This window comes from Rana temporaria, chromosome 12, assembly GCF_905171775.1.
Source record: "Rana temporaria chromosome 12, aRanTem1.1, whole genome shotgun sequence".
Classification (NCBI taxonomy): Eukaryota; Metazoa; Chordata; class Amphibia; order Anura; family Ranidae; genus Rana; species Rana temporaria.
Genome location: NC_053500.1, coordinates 129,349,304 through 129,370,849, shown reverse-complemented (window position 1 = coordinate 129,370,849; position 21,546 = coordinate 129,349,304). Strand labels below are relative to the sequence as shown.

Genomic DNA, 21,546 nt, shown 5'->3' with positions numbered 1-21,546 from the left:
CTAAGCGCTGAATTGCAGCGTGAAACGCGTCGGCCAATCTGTATCTGTTTGCAGTGCCTGTATGTACTTTTTACATTAAAAGACCAACTTTATTTTAAGTCATTTTGGAGTGCGGCTGTCCAGAGTTCTTTTCGTTTTTGCTATAATCAGCATTGCCGGCACCCTGGTGGTTCAAACTACCCTTGATGATCTACGAGACTCACCTGGAGCGGTGAAAGAAATTGTCTATAGCAAGGAACACATGGAGGCGTGACACATCTCAGAAACTTACAGAGTTAGGACTTCAGTACACTGGGGTGTGGTTCTGCAGCTTATGCATATATTTGAAAATGTGTGCAAACTACACCCCTGGTTTTAACGTGAACTAACACGTTGAGCATTTTTTATCTCGCTCAACAAGCAAAATCCCATTCATTTCAATGTTCCCATTTGGGCGTTTTGTCATCTGTAGCAAAATACTCACAAAAGTACATCAGCTACTTTTTAGGAAGATTTGACCATTTTTGGTTGCCATAGACTTTAACCGCTTAAGGACCAGCCGCTGTCATTATACTGCGGCAAGTTGGCTCTCAACGTAATTGTACGTCAGCCGTTTAAAAGCGATAGGGGGGCACGACGCTGGAGCTGATGCGCGATGTCCGCCGGCCACCCCCGATCGCACCACAGAGAGCCAGAATGTGGATCTGTCAATGTAAACAAACAGAACCCAGTTCTGACAGGGAAGTAGAGAGATGGGTGCTTTTCCTAGTGATTAGCGGTCTTTCTCCTCCTCCAGTCAGTCCCCTCCCCCCCCACAGTTAGAAACATCTCCCAGGGAACACATTTAACCCCCTTGACCCCCCCTGCCCTGCCAGTGTCATTTATACAGTAATCAGTGGCTATTTTTAGCTATGATCGCTGTATAAATGTCAATGGTCCCAAAAAAGTGTCAAAAGTGTGTGTGTGTGTGTGTATATATATAGATAGATAGATATAAAGGGGGGACTGTGCTGTAAAGGGGGACTGTAGACACTGATGTAAAGGGGGGACTGTGCTGTAAAGGGGGACTGTGCTGTAAAGGGGGACTGTAGACACTGATGTAAAGGGGGACTGTAGACACTGATGTAAAGGGGGACTGTGCTGTAAAGGGGAACTGTAGACACTTATGTAAAGGGGGGACTGTGCTGTAAAGGGGAACTGTAGACACTGATGTAAAGGGGGGACTGTGCTGTAAAGGGGAACTGTAGACACTGATGTAAAGGGGGACTGTGCTGTAAAGAGGAACTGTAGACACTGATGTAAAGGGGGGACTGTGCTGTAAAGGGGGACTGTAGACACTGATGTAAAGGGGGACTGTAGACACTGATGTAAAGGGGGACTGTGCTGTAAAGGGGAACTGTAGACACTGATGTAAAGGGGGGACTGTGCTGTAAAGGGGGACTGTAGACACTGATGTAAAGGGGGACTGTAGACACTGATGTAAAGGGGGGCAGTGCTGTAAAGGGGAACTGTAGACACTGATGTAAAGGGGGGACTGTAGATACTTATGTAAAAGGGGATTGTAGGGGACAGTTGTGGATTGAAGGTAAATATTTCAAAATCTTTTTTTTTGTTTAATCCTTTTTGCAAGTGTTTTTTTTTTTGTGTGTATTAAGCTGGAGTTCTGCCTTACCTTCTAAGTCTCTTCTGTCCCAGCAGATCCTGCAATGTCCTGACATGATAAGTTCAGAAATAATTTGGCTGATAAATACACTAAACCACCTTAACAAGTGTGCGCCAGCAGCAAAGGAAAGTGTTAATCACCCGTTGACGCTTCTCAGTGTGCGATGTTCTAATCAGCAGCTTGTATCTTAAATTCCAACAGAGCTTGTCAGGTGGGTCTTGTTTTACTCCCTTCACTTGTGTGTCGGGCGGTATTCCTTGGTCAACGACGGTAGCAGAGAAGACTGCACCGTGTACCTGCCAAGGCGGTGTGAAAAGAAACACGTTTGGCAAACTGCAAATGTGCGTTTCCTGAAATGACAAAAGAAAACATGTTATTTTCTCGCAATTTGCACGATGTCTTGCTAAAGACCTTGTTTTCATTCACAAGCTCTGGAGATCTTGCCGACACAGCCGATTAGTTGGCAGATTTAAACTAGAAAGAGGCAAATGAAGACTTAGGTGTCGTCTTAAAGGGAACCCGTGCTTTCCCCCCATGTAGGCCTGTGATGGAATTCACTAAAATGAATATTTTGTGTTATGATTAGAACCACTGAAATGTTGTTTCTCTTTTATATTCTTATATTGTTTTTATTTCTTTATCTATATAAGATAAGTATACATATGTATGGGTATATGTTACAATGCTGTTAGTTATAGGGTTAAAGGAACCTTCAGGAAAATGATTAAGTGAAGACAGCTGTTATCCCTCCCTTCTACTGCACTCCTAAACTCCCTCCTTCTGGCCCATCCCATCCCACCGACTGAAGAATGAAGCCCCTGTGAAATTCAATGGGGATCCCTGTATGACACAAAGACATTTGTGCTAATTAGAGACTTTTGAAACATGTGCAGTATGCCAAGAACAGATGTCACAGGAGCGTGTAATAAGGGACTGAACTATATGAACTGACCTATGAGTATGCTTTGTCTGTATGATGTCATTCTGTTTATAAAAGACCAATTAAAAAGTCCAGCCCACTCTCTGTGGCTGAACGTTGGAAGGTGAAGATGTAGACTGTTTCTCTCTCTGGTCTGCATGTTTCACTATTATGATTTGGGTTAAACGGCAGAATGGGGTTCACCCTGAAATTGTGTCAGGGGTCTTAATCCTTGTCAGGCCAAGAGGTTTACTTTATCCCCAGCTGCACTTCTCAGTCATCATTTCACTCCTCTGATGCTCCTTTCAAGCGCCAGGAGTGAAGAAAAATATCTGGTACTTTCAAAGTAGGGAATATGTGACTACTACCCCTTCTATTCCACATGAGCTCATAATTGGGTACTTAGGCGCCCGCCACTTTTAGGCCTTTTGCACATTTGCGGCTGTAAAACTAGGCAGCTGAGCTGTGTTGCTGGCCTTAGTAACAATTATACCCCCTCATTGCATTCGGCCGTACCACCGCTGGTGCAATGCACCTGGTAGTGGCAGGGTGGTATGGGCCTTTCATGGTTAAACAGGCAAGTGAGAAGGCAAAATAGTCAATGGTCCCCTACTTGAGGTTGAGTAGAGAGACCTTAGTCCTGCTGAAGTCCCTTTGCTTCTGGTGAATAAACATCACAGCAGAGAAGAATGTGTAGCTGGGGGGGGGGGGGGCAGTTAAACGACAACTACACTTTTACAATAGACCAAACCAAAGACAAGCAAATGGCGCAAGACAGGATCTTCCAACTCAAACCGGTGAACAAGGAAAAACAGGGGAAAACAACGAACACGTTGTAGTTAAAGCTATACATTTCAGTCCATGTAAAAGAGTCCATAAAGTCTGTATCTTGCTCCACTCAACACCAGCAGCTGCTCTTCCCTCCTTGATGGTTTGAGGAAGATGCCGCAGGGATTTTAAATGCTTTACCGCACCCCTCTGCTTCCTGTTCCGCCGACAGCGACATCACTTGCGGTCCAGCACCTTTTTGTTCCAGCATGACCTGATCCTGCTGGTGGCCACAGCAGCATCCTGACCCTCCACCTTGCAGACCTACGTAGAGCAGAGATCTACATCATGGAGACATGCTTTGTTTTCACATGGTCAAAAACCATGAATCAGACTGAGATAGAAGCGCAGTAAAAATCACACTGGTAAAATGGTATAAACAGAGCAAACGTAGTCAAAACACAGCCAGGGTTTGGTAACCAGAGCGGGTAGTCAGAACAAGCCAGTGAAACAGGAATCAGCGTAGTAGAGGCAGCAAACAGGACCAGGATCCAGACAGGCAAAAATATTTATCAGGAAAACACAGCAGAGAGTATCTGGATATGTTGACCAGGCGAAAGCACAGGAGATCTGATTCAGGCATTTAAATAACCAGCAGGGCTAGCTGACGAGCAGGAAATTAAAACCAGGTGAGTCACTGTGGAATGAAGAGTACTGGCAATTAACCGACAGCTGAGCACAGAGCTCTGAGAAGGAAGGGTTGAGCCCAGCCCTGACACACATCTAAAAGCAAGTGGCCAATCGTCTTTGAATAAAAACTGTGCCTATACTACCGCACCTAGTCTGGCACTCTCTGCTGTTCTTTTGTACACTTTTACAATAAAATCCTGTAGCTGCCTGCAACACTGTTTAACCACTTAAGGACCACCGCACGACTATTTACGTCAGCAGAATGGCACGGCTGGGCACATGGACGTACAGGTACGTCCCCTTTTACCAAAAATATGTAGAAGAATACATATCGGCCTAAACTGAGGAAAAAAATAGTTTTTTTATATATTTTTGGGGGATATTTATTATAGCAAAAAGTTAAAAATATTGCATTTTTTTTTAATTGACGCTCTATTTTTGTTTATAGCGCAAAAAATAAAAAATCTTAGAGGTGATCAAATACCACCAAAAGAAATCTCTATTTGTGGGAAAAAAAGGACGCCAATTTTGTTTGGGAGTCACGTCGCACAAGCGCGCAATTGTCAGTAAAAGCGACGCAGTGCTGAATCGCAAAAAGGGGCCAGGTCCTTAACCTGCTTATTGGTCCGGGTCTTTTTACAAAAAATATGTAGCAGCATACATATTGGCCTAAATTGATAAAAAAAAAAGAAGAAAAAAAAATAAAAAAAACAATTATTGGATATGTTTTATAGCAGAAAATAAAAAAAATTTGATTTTCAAAATGTTTTTTTGTTGTTTATAGCGAGAAAAAAAAAAAATCGCAAAAGTGATCAAATACCACCAAAAGAAAGCTCTATTTGTGGGAAAAAGAGGACATACATTTTATTTGGGTACAGCGTCACACAATCGCGCAATTGTCATTTAAAGCAACGCAGTGCCGTACTGCAAAAAACGGCCTGGCCATGAAGGGGGGGGGGTAAAATCTTCTGGAGGTCAAGTAGTTAATGAACACATACCTGCAAAATGGTGTTTTATCTGCCTGGAGATGAGCACTGAAGAACCTGGATACGTAAAATACAGACATTTTCAAATTTGATCATTTTAAAGATATGATTCTTCCAAAAGGCTGTGAAAATCACTAAAACAACAACAAACCATGCTTAAAAATAAAATGTAAAATAGTTTATTCATTTTATTCAGGTCGTTTTAATTTTGGTTATAAGCAAAACTTTATCTCCACGTACAATATCAGCCTATCAGTTGTATTTCCTTTAACTGAGTTTCTATTTCAAGATTAATTTTCTAGAGCTTGACATAAAAAAGGTAAAATATCACTAACTAAATGTAACAGACCAAAAACAGACATACATAAATGCGAAATACTGTAACAGTATATGAAGTATTCACAGTACAAATGAATTTTCTTTTTTAACCTCCACAAACCTGTTTACATGCACTTTATCCTTGTAAAAAAAAAAAAGTTACAAAAACAACAAATGCATAAAAGAGTAACTTAATGTAAACCTATGCACTGCCCAAAATGCACCTTTGCAGGTAAACAATTTACTTGGAGCTTAGTAAGAAAAAAAAAATATGTATATATATGTGTGTATATATATATATATATATATATATATATATATATATATATATGTGTATGTATATATATGTGTGTGTATATATATATATATATATATATATATATATATATATATATATATATATATATATTTATAAAATAATGCACATTTTTTACCTGCAGAAAGATGTGCATTTATTATTTTTCTTATTAAAGGAGAACTTACCCTTTAGAGCTGAACTGTGGGCATCATTATTTTAATACAGGGGTGGGTTTACTAAAGGCAAATAGACTGTGCTCTCTGCAAGTGCAGTTACACTCCATTTCCTCCGAGCTTAGCAGAACTTCAGTAATTTTTTCATCTTTCCATCTATTAAATCTTCTGCCCTTGTTGTCGTTTTAACTTTGGCTAGTAAAAAAAAAAATTTCTGCCAGTAAATTCCTTATATAACCCACTTATTGTTTCTTGTCTGGTAAAAATCCTAGGCTTATGACATCATGCACAGCTCTCTCTTTCATTGTCTTGAGAGTTTGCCAGTAAGGGAGGGGGGGATGAGTCAAAAGGGGGCCAATGAGAACTGCAGAGCTGGAGGTGTGCCTCTGTGTATATGTGTAAATCCAGGAAGTGAACAGGCAGCAGCTTCAGCTGCCCACAGTTAAAATGGCTGCAGCCAGACTCAGCGGAGGGAGATTTCTGCAGCATATTTGGCAAGTACAGAATCACAGTATATATAAAATAATATGCAAAGTGGTTGGAAAGAAGCTTCAGAATGGCAAAGATGTTTTTATTACAAATTATGTGAGCAGTTCCTCTTTAGTCTGGCCATATGATTTTTCTTCGTTCAGCCAGCAAGCTGAATTGGAAAAAAAAAAAAAAAAAAAAAACATCCACACAAGTGACATGGATGCCATACGTATTCTAACAGCAAAACTCTGCTGACGGAATACACTGATTAGTGGCTGCAGCTGCCAATCAACAAAAGTTTTTCAACATCCTATAGAAGTTCATTTAACAAGCGACGTCTATCGAGCGGAGGGTGGCCACGTGAAGATTGAAATTTGGCCAGTCCTTTTACTTCATACATCAGTGCAAAAGAACAACAATATCCAAAAGTAACTGAACACAACTATCCAGATCGCATTTCCTGGCTGAAAAGACATCACAAATCTGAATTCATATTGGCTCCTACCGGTTATAAAAAAAATAAGTGTATTTGTGCGATAAAAGCATGCCGCTTCTTATATCCGGTTGATTAAATATAAGCAGTCTTTAAGTCCATATTGCCATGTATACTAAAGCTTTCAATGTTAACTCCTGCCAAGCAATTATCAGTAAGGAAGCTTGAAAAGTGCCCTCTAAGGCAGGGGTAGGCAACCCGGGGCCCTCCCTCTGTTGTGGAACTACATTTCCGATGAGGTATTGCAAGGCTGGCAGTTACAATTACTCCCAGAGGCATGATGGGACTTGTAGTTCTGCAACAGCTGGAGGGCCCCAGGTTGCCTACCCCTGCTCTAAGGACAGTAGCAAGGATTTTTTTTCATCAGGTTATACTTGGGACCTTGCTTGATTTGCCTGCATATATTTAAGGAACGTAGGTGTTTTAAAGGTCTACTTATGCTTTAAGAAGCTCCCATGTGTTAGCTATAACAGCCAATATGACCAAACAAGGTCTTCTGGAAATTCAGCTTGTAATCCTGGCCTTTAAAGAACATGCAGGCTGGGTATCTGTATGGCGACTAAATGTCAGGTCAGATATCAGCAACTCTTCAGTTCCGTTGGATCTCTGGGGCTCTCCTCACCACTGTCATCTGGATAAGTCAGATTCAAGGCACTGGCCACGGGGTGGCTCCATGAAGTGGTTTCTGTGACATGGCTGCAAGAAAGAGAGAGAGAAAAAAAAAAACAAGTCAGGATAATACTTTACTTCTACAAAGAAACTCCATTAAACAATTGTTCCTTTCCCTCTCGCTCTTTTCTGTACACCCCCCCCTTTTTTTTCTTTTCTATCTGCCAGGGACGTCTCTCCAGGGGCGGTCCACCTGCTGGGTGACGGGTGTGATGTGGGCGGGCCGGCCGGCTCGGTGGATTTAGGTAGTATGCCATCATGGGATTTCCGGATCAGTTCCGGGGGCTGACGCTTTTATGTCACCGTGGTGTGGGGGCCTTGGACTGGGGGGGCGTGGGCGAGTTGCGGGGGGAGGTCAGCTGGAGGCGTGTAGTCACCCCCCCTCCCCTCGTGCGTGCTCGCCCCTGGCTTTGAGGGCTCTGGTTATCATCGGTGTGTAGCCCGGGGAGCCTATCGGTCTGCTCGTGCGCCTAATAACTCCTCCTTGGACGACAATTTAGTCCTAAATCTTAAAACCCAGCGTTCGGGGCTCAGCTAACTCGTTGTGGGGGTGGAGGCCTCGCCACTGACCCATTACCTGAATACTGCATCTCCTATGCTTTTCGCTGTTTAACTGTTTCTTTTCTTTTCGTGTGATTGTTTGTCATTTATGTTTTCTTTTTATTTCATTATTATGGAATAACAAAAAAAAAGGATTGACCGGTGCACTACTTGACCTCTTCCTCTTCTTCAATTGTATACTGAGATGTGTTGCCTTGTCTTTCATAAATAAAGATTTTACAAAAATAATTGTTCCCAGGACCCTGCATTCCCTATATCTCGTCTCCTACAGTACACAGAACATGGACATGCAATTATTTTAATAAATATCTTTTTCTCATCAGCCGTATATAGCAGTCTTGCCCTTCTATCAGTGTCTGGTTAAAGCTTGTAGGAGGAGTCTTAATTCGACTCTGACTGTCTTATGAGGCTGCAGGACCCCTCACCCTCTGTATGGACAGTGCTGATCACATGCACCCTCCCAGGAAAGAAAAAACTCTCTAGCAATACACACCAAACTGAGCATGTGCACCCTGACTCCAAAGGCTCTCTCTTATCAGGAGATGGATTGGGGACAGTAGAAGAAGAGGATCAGAGAAGACAGGATCAAATAGCCTTTTTACACAATTTGGAGGATTAATCCACTAGGTTGCACAGTGAGTATAACACTGAAAGGACAGGTGATACTATTGGATGCCTAGGAGGAGGCAAAGGGAGGAGTCGCACGGCGGAAGCCCCCGTGATGCAGTGAGGACACAGGAGCCGCTGCACTCTGCCCATAGGAGCCTGCAACTCGCCCATAGGAGCCCAAAAGCCGCCCATAGGAAGCCGAAACCCGGCTGCTGCCCACTGCCCATAGGAGCCTGCAACTCGCCCATAGGAGCCCGCAACCCGCCCACAGGAGCAACCAGCCCATCTGCAACCAATGGGGTAAGTGTTGGGGTGGGAGGTCGCCGACCTACGGGGGGATGTTGTTTGCCACCCCCCCAAAAAAACACCAGCCGCCACTGCAGCCCATTCTTTTGAATGAGCTACAAATCACACGAAGCATACAAAAAGTAGTGCATGCAACAAATTGCGTGGTAATGCAGTACAATACAATTCGGGGGGGTTTGCAAACTGTGTTTGAAGTGCCACTAATGTATTGAAACCAGCAGCGAATAGCAAAAGCAGTGCATTTTGAACACAGTGTGGGAAATGCGCCTTTCCTAGACCTGGCTCCGGTGTGAACTGGCCATAAGAGTTCCTACTACTGCTCTATATCTCATCACCATCAACCAAATACAGTAAAACCTTGGTTTGAGAGTAACTTGGTTTGAAAGCGTTTTGCAAGACAAGCAACATTTTTTAATAAATCTTGACTTGATATACAAGCGATGTCTTGATATAAGAGTAGCGTCATGTCTCAACTGAGTATAAAAGAGAAGAGCCTCTAAGTGTAGCAATATGGTTACATTTAATGAAGGTACAACATTTTGCAACATATTGCTACACTTAGAGGCGCCTCTCTTCTCTTTTATACCCTGTAGCTCCTCCTGGATTTTGCTTCTAATCCCCTTGCGGAGGTTTCCATTTGTGGATGGACATTTTATGGTTACACAACCTGGTCACATTACTATAATCTTTTTATATGGACTATAAACTGAAGGACTTATGAATAAATGGTTGTGGAACGAATCATCTGAGTTTCCATGATTTCTTATGGGGAAATTTGCTTTGATATACAAGTGCTTTGGATTACAAGCATGTTTCTGGAACAAATTATGCTCGCAATCCAAAGTTTTACTGTACAAAAATAGCTACAGTTCTTCTTTGGATAAACTCTAAGCACACATGTAAGTAACATTTTAGGAATCAACATCCTAACAAATTGCTGAAATGACTAACACTTGCCAATAAAAATGCAAACCCCTAGAGGAGCAACAGCTTCTTATTAATTAATCTCCTATACATTTCATGTATAGCACAGGTAGGCAGCGTTCACGGTTTTAAAGAGGCAGATTTATTCATCGAGAAGGGAAAACCGTGCCAAGCTCTGGAGCAGTAAATATTGAGCCAACACAAAGTAAGCCGCAGAAACCGTGACATAATATTTAATGAAACACTCCGTTAAACATGAGAATTTCACATTTGCACTCACTTGGGGGATGTGGCCCCTGCTGAGCATCTGTAATTCCCATTCTGGATTTGTGCACCTGGCTGCCTAGCAAGCGAAATCATTACAGCTAAAGCTGAGCTTTGTCTTACTTATAAGCCTGAACCTGGGACAGCAGAACCATAGGCTTCTTAGGTTTTGAGCCATGCTCACTCTTGGAGCTTGTCTAGACATATTGGACCATTAGAAGACTACTTCTAGGAGGCGCTCTATGAGTTAAATCCAAAGAGTAGATATGGGAACCATAAATATGTTTATTGCACTGTAGGCCAATCAAACAAGGACTACAAGGCATAGAAGTTCTTTATTAATAATGGTTCCCATATCTACTCTTTGGATTTAACTCAAAGAGTGCCTCCTAGAAGAATATATATAGGAACCATGAATAATAAAGAACTTGTTTATTGCACTGTAGCCCAATCTAAAGACTACAAGGCTGTAATGATCAAAGTATATGACAAGAATAAAAATGAAAAATATTAAAAAAGCAAACCGTACCACTAGTGACTTCTGGGTGGAGAAGGCTTAACACGATGCAAAAAGGTTTGCTGGTCAAACATGGAGAGGGGGTACCATAGGCCATGTTGGTAGCACATGGCTTCAACTTTCCCCACCGGTCTTCCACCAGTCCCAACTAGTGACTTCTGGGTGGAGAAGGCTTAACACGATCCAAAAAGGTTTGCTGGTCAAACATGAAGAGGGGGTACCATAGCGCCATGTTGGTAGCACAGGGCTTCAACTTTCCCCACCGGGCTTCCAACAGTCCCAACTAGTGTCTTCTGGGTGGAGAAGGCTTAACACGATCCAAAAAGGTTTGCTGGTCAAACATGGAGAAGGGGGTACCATAGGCCATGTTGGTAGCACAGGGCTTCAACTTTCCCCACCGGTCTTCCACCAGTCCCAACTAGTGACTTCTGGGTGGAGAAGGCTTAACACGATCCAAAAAGGTTTGCTGGTCAAACATGAAGAGGGGGTACCATAGGCCATGTTGGTAGCACAGGGCTTCAACTTTCCCCACCGGTCTTCCACCAGTCCCAACTAGTGACTTCTGGGTGGAGAAGGCTTAACACGATCCAAAAAGGTTTGCTGGTCAAACATGGAGAAGGGGGTACCATAGGCCATGTTGGTAGCACAGGGCTTCAACTTTCCCCACAGTCCCAACATGGTCTATGGTACCCCCTCTCCTTGTTTGACCAGCAAGCTTTTTGGATCGTGATAACCCTTCGCCAACCCAGAAGTCACTAGTTGGGACTGGTGGAAGCCCGGTGGGGAAAGTTGCAGCCCTCTGCTACCAACATGGCCTATGGTACCCCCTCTCCATGTTTGACCAGCAAGCCTTTTGGATAATGTTAAGCCTTCTCCACCCAGAAGTCACTAGTCACGGTTTGCTTTTTTAATATTTTTAATTTTTATTCTTGTCATATACTTTGATCATTGCAGTCTTTTTAAGTTCAAGCCACCTTGTAGACCTTGATAAATCGGCCTACAGTGCAATAAACCAGTTCTTTATTTTTCATGGTTCTCAAATGTACTCTTTGGATTTAACTCATGGAGAGCCTCCTAGAAGAGTACATATGGGAACCATGAATAATAAAGAACTTGTTTATTGCACTGTAGGCCAATCAAAAAAAGACTACAAGGTGGCTTAAACTTAATAAGACTGCAATGATCAAGTATATGACAAGAATAAAAATGAAAAATATTAAAAAAGCAAGCCGTACCACTAGTGACTTCTGGGTGGAGAAGGCTTAACACGATCTAAAAGGCTTGCTGGTCAAACATGGAGAGGGGTTACCATAGGCCATGTTGGAACTGGTGGAAGCTCGGTGGGGAAAGTTGCAGCCCTCTGCTACCAACATGGCCTATGGCAGGGATCGACAAATCCCGGTCGCCATTGTGAGCTGGCGCCATCTGGTGGTAAGCCGTTGGTATTACAAGTTATTACCACCAGATGTGTAAGCTGGCGCCAACTGGTGGTGGCCGTTGGTATTACAAGTTAAGCATTACAAGTTAAACAGCAATTCTAATGTAATTTTTCACAATTTTCACTGCCATCTTCTTCCCTGAACCTCCACTTTAACGTTTTTGATCCATTGAAAAAAAAGCTAAAAAACGCTAACCTGGAAAAACGATAACGTTATTGCAAAAACATTGAAAAAAGTTGAAAACTCACCGCAAAGATACTGGCGGTTTTATAACGTTTTTTTTTAACCTCCAGTGTGCACGAGGCCTAAAACCTGTATAGGTTTAACATTAGCGCAGTTTTTACTCTTTTTATGTACAGCCATCAAAGTTTATTGGTAAAGTGTAGGCAAACAAAAAAATAAGCAGGCAGTGCTAGGCTCTCTTATTAGAAAGTCCAGCTTTGCTTTACAAAGTAGCATGAATTTTCGCTGCAATAAAGTTTAGATGTAAAATAAAAATATTATAAAAAAAATAACAAAATAAATATAAAACATATTTTTTTTTTTTTTTAACATTTCAAACAAATTAAAATGAACTTGACCATAAACCATTGTAGTTTCCCATTATAAAAATTAAATAAAAAAGTCCAATGCTGGGGATCTGTGTGTCAATGACACAATGACACAATGACATTGCACTTGGTCGGGGTGTACACGACAGGATGAACATCTGGTCAGTAGGTCTATGAGAGATTACTTGCCGATCAGTCAATGGCCGCGGTGTATTTTTAGCTCTGCGCATGAAGTGTGGTTAAAGAGCTATGACATAAAGTAATCAGCACACTGAATAATCTCTGATTATCTGCACTGGGGATGCTGCTGCATCTACAGCGACGTGACACTTCACTGCTACTAATCATTCAGGGAAATGAATCCTGACAGGTGGAGGTGTTAAAGGGAAATGCATTTTAAATTATCACAGTAAGGTTTCACTTAAAGCATCTTTTAAAAGGATATCTGAACCCAAGAACAAAAACTTAATACACTATATTATCAAAAGTATTGGGACACCTGCCTTTAAAGTGGATGTAAACCCCCTCTCATCCTTTCTAAACTACTGCCATAGTGCTGATCTATAAGGATATAGATGCCTCCTGCATGAATCCTTACCTGTCAAATGTCTCCCCTGTGTGTGTTATAAGAACTGAAAAATTGCAGATTCTGTGGGTGGATCTGTTGTCTGGAGCTCGGTGGGTGGAGCCTTGATGTCAGTAGACTCCCCGCCCTCCTCTACACTCCCCTTACACTGAATTCTGCTATGATCACTAACATCCAGTCAAAATCCAGAAAAGTAACCACATGACTTCAGAAAAGGAGTGGGGGGTGGGAATTAAAAAATAACGCCCGTCTCCAGGCTAGTGCATGAGATATGTAAATAACCTGTCACTCACAGCAAGGGGGCGGAACGGACTAAGGTTTTTCTCTGTAAGTCCGTTTTATTTCACTGAACAATAAAAGAGGATTGCTCAGAGCTGGATTAACTCTGTGTGGCAAGACTGGGCACAGATGATAGGAAATATTTTACTGTACACTGTGACATCAAAAAACAAACAAAACAAATTTGGGTTTACATCCACTTTAAATGCAGGTGAACTATAATGGCATCCCAGTCTAAAACCTCGTACACGCAATCGGATTTTCCAACAGGAATTGTGTGATGACAGACTGTTGGCCTAAAATCCGACCGTTAGTACACTCCATCAGACAATTGTCGTTCAACTTTCTGCTGACAAATGTTGGATGGCAGGCTTATAAATTTTCCACGGACAACGGTGTGTTGTCAGATTTTCCTACACAAGTCCGTCAGACAAAAGTACAAACACGCATGCTCGGAATCAAACACGACATTAGCAGAAGGTGCCCAAAGGGTGGCACTCAAGAGCTAAAATTTTACGTCACTACGTTCGGTTTTGTTGCCCGACAATTGTGTGCCGTTTGTATGCAAGACAAGCTTTTGGCCAACGCCCTTCAGACAAAAGTCTGACGTTTTGACTGCGGAAAAATCCGATCGGGGGTAGGAGGTTTTAGTCCGTAGGGTTCAATATTGAGTTGCCCCACCCTTTGCAGCTTTAACAGCTTCAACTCTTCTGGGAAGGCCGTCCACAAGGTTTAGGAGTGTGTCTATGGGAATGTTTGACCATTCTTCCAGAAGAGCATTTGTGAGGTCAGGCACTGATGTTGGACAAGAAGGACTGGCTCGCAGTTTCCGCTCTAATTCATCCCAAAGGTGTTCTGTCAGGTTGAGGTCAGGACTCTGTGCAGTGTAGTCAAGTTCCTTCACCCCAAACTCGCTCACCCATGTCTTTATGGACCAAGCTTTGTGCACTGGTGGGCAGTCATGTTGGAACAGAAAGGGGCCATCCCCAAACTCTTCCCACAAGGTTGGGAACATGAATTTGTCCAAAATGTCTTGGTATGCTGACGCCATAAGAGTTCCCTTCACTGGAACTAAGGGAACAAGCCCAACCCCTGAAAAACAACCCCACACCATAATCCCCTCCACCAAATGATTTGGACCAGTGCACAAAGCAAGGTCCATAAAGACATGGATGAGCGAGTTTGGGGTGGAAGAACTTGACTGGCCTGCACAAGTCCTAACAAATGTGTTTTTATTAAAGCTCAGAAATTACCACTTTTCCAGCAAAACCAAATATAATTGTTAGGGCTGTGCGTTAAACGCGATATTAACGGCGTTAACGCAAACCCATGTTAACGCCGTCAATATTTTTATCGCGCGATTAACGCGGGAGCGCTCGGGGTGGACGTGCAGAGTGTGCAGCGGCGCGGCGCGGCTTACCTTCTCGCTGGATTCACAGGCAAGTTACTCACCTTGTCCCTGGATCCAGCGATGCCACCCCGCTGTGTGATCGAGCGGGTCCTCCTCGCTTGGCGGGTCCTCCTCGCTCGATTCACAGTGTCTGTGTGCCGCCGATCTCCGTTCCCTGCGACGTTACGACGCACGGGAGCGGAGAACGGCGCCAAATTCAAAAAAGTAAACAAACACAATACACACAGTATACTGTAATCTTATAGATTACAGTACTGTATGTAAAAAATACACACCCCCCTTGTCCCTAGTGGTCTGCCCAGTGTCCTACATGTACTTTTATAAAATAAAAAATATTCTTTCTGCCTGAAAACTGTAGATTGTCCAAAAGTGTCCCTTTATGTCAAAAATGGTTTTAGATCAGCTAGAAAACAGCGATCATAAATTATAATCACTTGCAGAATTGTGCGATATTTGTGGGGAAATTCGTCATAAATTAGATAGATTAATCGTGAGTTAACTATGACATTAATGCGATTAATCACGATTAAAAATTGTAATCGTTTGACAGCACTAATAATTGTATAAATATAAATGCTGCTACAAACACAGATTGCAGTCAAGGTTATTCTACATCGGCTCAAAGTTGTTCTGCGAGCAGAATAGGTAACATGCTGGGATCTCATTATTTTCCAACATCATCCAAATGGATGACAGAAGTAAATGCTGAATCCAAGGTGTCTGCCACTTCTGCACTTTTCTAATTAAGTTTAACTACTTTTTTTCTTTATTGACTTGCGTACTCCCAAAACCATTATCTGCTCTCTCTGTGCTATTGCTTGCCGTTGACATTTTTTTTTTTTATCTCTGACCCCTGATCATTGCAGCATTGCTTTACTTCTTTTATTCTTATGGAGTTCAAAAAACAGGTAACCATGCAAATAAAACATAAATTCAAATTTATATGCATAATTTTTTATTTATTTTTTTAATTTTTTTAACCGTTTAAGGACCGAGCCTCGTTTTGAGATTTGTAGTTAGATTCAGAGAGACTTAGGCTGGCGTATCAGCAAAAAGGAAAAAATATTGAATTTTTTTCAAAATTGTCGCTCTATTTTTGTTTATAGCGCAAAAAAAAACAAAAAACGCAGAGGTGATCAAATACCACCAAAAGAAAGCTCTATTTGTGGGGAAAAAAGGACGCCAATTTTGTTTGGGAGCCACGTCGCACGACTGCGCAATTGTCAGTTAAAGCGATGCAATGCCGAATCGCAAAAACTGGCCTGGTCCTTGAGCCCTGGTTCACACTGGGCTGCGGGAGTGAAGCCGTGCGAGTTCAGCTGAACTCGCACGATTTCACTCCCGCCGGCAGTCCCGATTTCGGCCGCGATTTAAGAGACATCTGTGCAGGTTTCTGCACAGATGTCTATGTAAATCGCGGCCCGAAATCGCAAAAAGTAGTACAAGAACTACTTTTTGAAATCGGTGCAGCGCCGCAGATGTGGCGTCGCACCGATTAGGACGGCTCCATTGCCGACAATTGGCGGCATTTGAGATGCGATTTCACATGTGAAATCGCATCTCAAATCGAATGAAATCGCACCCAGTGTGAACCTGGGCTTACGTGCATTTTGGTCCGGGTCTTAAGTGGTTAATCTATATTTTACTTGGCAGTAATGGGTCTCCTTTGTTTTTCCAATATGTTTTTAAGAGCCTTGTAAAGTTCTAGATGAAAGCAACTTTGTAAAAGTGGCTTCAAAAATATCCTGGTGTTTTCAAACCCAACTGCCTTCTTAATACTCCGACTCTGGAGGACCCAACTTCCCAGTATGAAAGGTAAAGAAAAAGCTATTCTGAAAAGTATTTTCCCAAGAATCCTTAGTGTTCTAGGGCCTGTTGGCTCCCCCGTCACCCTATTCTGTTTGATAAGTCTCAACAGACCTAATTACGAGTAAAGGATCACGGGACTCCCGGCTTGAAAAAAAAAATCATTTTTCAGCTTTAAAGATGAAAATGTTTTTTTTTTACTCTGTACAGCAAAAAAGCCCAAGGAGTGCAGAGGGTATTTGCTCACTAAATATAGGTAAGAGAGAGAGGCGGTGTGTTTGATGAAGTTGTAGTCTTCTCAAAGATGACACAGGGAGATGATAGCAATTAGCTCTTAAAATATTGATGGTATGCAGCTTTCATAAAGAAAAAAAGAAAAAAGTTTGCCTACAGATTTGCAAAAAGTGTAATAAAGTACAACGCAAGCAGAATTATTTATCCACTTAAGACCCGGACCTTTAGGCAGCTAAAGGACCTGTCCAGTTTTTGCGATTCGGCACTGCGTCACTTTAACTGACAATTGCGCGGTCGTGCGATGTGGCTCCCAAACAAAATTGGCGTCCTTTTTTTACCACAAATAGAGATTTCTTTTGGTGGTATTTGATCAAAATGTCACAGTTACGATAAAAATCACTGATCGCCGCCATTACTAGTAAAAAAAAAAAAAAATTATATTAAAAATGCCATAAAACTATCCCCTATTTGTAGACGCTATAACTTTTGCGCAAACCAATCAAACGCTTACTGCGTTTTTTTACCAAAAATATGTAGAAGAATACGTATCGGCCTAACATGAGGAAAACATTTTTTATATATTTTTTGGGAATATTTATTATAGCAACAAGTAAAAAATATAGCTTTTTTTCAAAATTGTCACTCTATTTTTGTTCATAGCGCAAAAAATGAAAACGCAGAGGTGATCAAATACCACCAAAAGAAAGTTCTATTTGTGGGAAAAAAAGGACCAATTTTGTTTGGGAGCCACGTGCAATTGTCAGTTAAAGCGACGCAGTGCCGAATCGTAAAAAGTTCCCATACGGGGCCCTGGGGACCTCTGGGCCCTTTAATAAAAAAAGAAAAAATAATAAAAAATACATTTTAATAAAAAAAAAAAAAAAAGAAGAGGGGGTGCCCTTTAATGAAAACAAAAACATATATATATATAAAAAATGTTTCTTTTTTTTATAAAAATAAAATAAAAAAAGGGGGGTTGCCATCCGGGGCTCTCTGGACCCCTTACAAAAAAAAGGGGGGGTTGCCATCTGGGCCCCTGGGGACCTCCGGGCCCTTTACCGGTGCCTGTACCCCCCTGATGGTGGCCCTGCTTCAAAGGAGACCTATTTACGGCCCTAACTCCTGAGCCTGTCCTGAAAATTCTGATTGGGTTTCATCTCCTTCTCCCAGTCTGAAGGCTGCTGTGCAAGGTATAGGAAGCCAATCCCAAGCCAGATTCAGGTACTTATGATAGTTATATGTAAAGTACGGGTGCACAACTATTTTTTTTGTTATATCTGTTAGGAGTTAAACTTTAACAATACAAAAAAACGATGGTTCAAACTGGTAACCTGATTTCCTGCATTTAAGTGCCTAGGAAAGGAAGACCTAGAATGGGTTAATCTATTAACAGCATTTCTGTTTTTCCTTTTCAAAACTATTTGATGAAGGGAATTTTCTGCATGGTGCGTGTCATCTTTTAAAGGCTGCCTGTGGTTTATTTGATTGTAATTACGCATGGGGTGGAAAAAAAAAAAAAACGAAGAAAACATTTGAAAACTGTACAAGGACATGAGACACATCAGGACACTTCATAGGGGAATAATGAGGGGAAGTCAGTGGGACACTACTCAGTGGCAGGTGCTTTTAATTATTTTGCTAATATTAAACACACAAAAAAAAAATTGCATTTCTCATTTCACATGAAAAAATAATAAAAAAATTATTATGTTTTCGTATTTATAAAAAAACAAAAAACAAAAAAAACAAACGCCAACAGCAAACTTGTGAACTATCTTAGCTACTAGAATATGTATTGAAACATTTTTTTCTTTTACTTTAATGTCTACCTGTTGATTTGGACTATGCTATATCAGTGGCGCCTGGTGCTCCATTTTTTTTTTCCGGGGGGGCGACGACTGTAATGTAGGACTGTAAATAGTAATTTATCAGGTGATTATGTATCATTACTGATAGATAAAACTGTGCCCATCATATGCAGCCTCACTGTGGCCACCAATTGCAGCCTCACTGTGCCCATCATATGCAGCCTCACTGTTCCCACCAATTGCAGCCTCACTGTGCCCATCAATTGCAGCCTCACTGTGCTCATCATATGCAGCCTCGATGTGCCCATCAATTGCAGCCTCACTGTGCCCATCAATTGCAGCCTCACTGTGCCCATGATATGCAGCCTCACTCTGCCCATCAATTGCAGACTCACTCTGCCCATCAATTGCAGACTCACTGTGCCCATCAATTGCAGCCTCATTGTGCGCATCATATGCAGCCTCACTGTGCCCATCATATGCAGCCTCACTGTGCAAATCAATTGCAGCCTCACTGTGCCCATCAATTGAAGCCTCACTGTGCCCGTCACAGTAGACCAATCATATTCACATTTCAAGTAAAATAAAATCAAACTACTTAACATAAGGTGTCCTCGTCAGAGCTCCTTTTTACATCAGATGTCCCCCTTTACATTAGATGTCCCCATCAGAGTCCCCCTTTACATTAGATTGTCAGAACATTTGGGGTTAAAAGAATACATATAAGATCGCACATTTTTATATGTTTCATAGTGTTCCACATTCATATATATGTTTAGTAGAGGAGACACAGTTCAAAGCCTGTGAATGAGGTTTTGTTACCAGAAGAACTTTATGTCTCACAGGGGGGTGTAGAAACCTTTTGTGTGCCATCTCCCAGATCATATCTCTTGGGGGTTTGACACTTATAAGATAAGAGAATGATGAGGAATTCTGGTTTCACATGTGAGATGAAAGGCCCTGCACATCATGACACAAAACATTGTATTGTCTTTATATACTGAGGCCATGGGGCTTATTCACAATGTCGGTGGGTTTATATATTATACATCTCAAATAGTATTGTGTATTTGTAAGGCCTTAACAAATATATGTGTATTAGTAATTCATATATAAACCTGTCTAATACATAGACATTACTAGGATCCCAAAAATACAAGATCCTAAAATAACTGAATAGTATTAGGCTGCTTTGATCACATTCCGGCATTAGTTTAAAGGAACTTCCCAAGGCATGTGTGCTGATCATAAAACCTTATCTTAATCATAAATTTAGGGGTTGCCGAAATGTCTAGGTTTGTTGTCATATTGTTTGACATATAAAACAATTTATGGTGCTACACCAAGATAAAGTCAGAGGGGTCGTACATCCTGATTAACTCTGAATAACCCTAAAATTAGGAATTATTAATTAGGCACCACTGCCCCCTACAGGTTAATATCGGCATGGTTCAAGATGGTTACCCACCAAAACATATTGTCATGTGACATCGCCAGTCATGTGATAGGCAAATACACACCCACTTCTTTGGAGAGATAAAAGTGATTACACAGGTGATCTAAAAAAAAGGAGCTCGGTAGGAGAGAGATGGCTAGACTGAGGGGAGCTGATCTCTGGAGGGCTGATGGCTGGAAGCTGCTCTGATCTCTGAAGGAAGCTGGAAGGCAGAGATTGACCGCAAAGATGTAGGGGAATGAAGAGGGTCCCAGATAGGACTTTCACTTCTCAAGCAGACAGAGCTCTTAATTACTGGTAATGTATAATTTTGATTATTTACCTTTTGGTAATTCGTAGGTTTTTCACATACACTCAACTAAGACCATTTAAATATACTTGGCAAAGATAATTTGGGAGTTGATTATGTCTAACTGCAATATGAGATAATTGTATTCCAAATATTAGGAGACATACGCGCGTTACGTTTGTCTTTAAAAAGCTAAGTGCCAACAATAGTGGTTTTAGAGTGAGGGCGTATGTGAAGATATATCCTCGCCAAATTTAACAAAAGCTTGTGTACAATATAACATTTGTTATGTACACGTATATAATAAGTAGTAGCAAGAGATCTGTTTGATATTGAGAAGAAATAACACAAGGTCAAATTACAAGCCACCAAGTTTTTAAGTACGCCAGGATGATTTAAATAAGAGCTATGAATATACCTTGTCATATAATGTATATATCATCTGAACATTCAAGCGTCATTTATCTCTATTGTAGAAGCATATCATTTATTTGTTTTAACACAAATTGTACCTGATTTAAATGTTTGCAATATATCTTTAATTAATAAATATATATATTTTAAATATTCATTTGTATTACACTTGTCCTCAAAATAGCACGGATAAAAGAATTTTGATATCTTGTATTGTAGGAAAATTGTATCTCTCCCAAAGCACAGATATACATATTTTCATAAATACAAAAATATTTTATAGTTCAGAATAAACATTCTGACGGTATATGTAGGCTCTATGCCGAGATATGTCAATGGTTCTGACATCAGAGTCCCCCTTTACATCAGATGTCCCCATCAAAGTCCCCCTTTACATTAGATGTCCCAATCAGAGTCCCCTTTACATCAGATGTCCCCATGATTTGCAGCGCACATCACATGCGATCTCTGTGCGATTTCAGCCATACAGATACTATGGCTGAATTTGCTTTGCATTCGGCCCTAACTTGCACAGGACCCTTTTTTTGGTCCGCAGTAGAATCAGATCGCATTGGGTGCGATCCGATTCCTGTATGAATTTGCAGTTCACACTGCTATATGCATACTGATTTGAGAGTGTCATTAACTTTTAACTGACACTCCCA

The 21,546-nt window shown here is 41.4% G+C and overlaps 1 protein-coding gene across 4 annotated transcripts in view; it reads right to left on the bottom strand.

The window, feature by feature from the left end:
- Positions 1 to 7,046: 7,046 nt before the first annotated feature.
- STXBP4 (syntaxin binding protein 4) overlaps positions 7,047 to 21,546 on the bottom strand; it is a 111,294-nt gene continuing 96,794 nt past the window's right edge. For all 4 annotated transcript variants that reach the window (XM_040330680.1, XM_040330677.1, XM_040330679.1 and 1 more), the window contains one exon: positions 7,047 to 7,454. In XM_040330680.1, the coding sequence (XP_040186614.1) occupies positions 7,337 to 7,454 (118 nt within the window). In that variant the 3' untranslated portion in view covers positions 7,047 to 7,336. The remainder of the gene's footprint in view (positions 7,455 to 21,546) is intronic.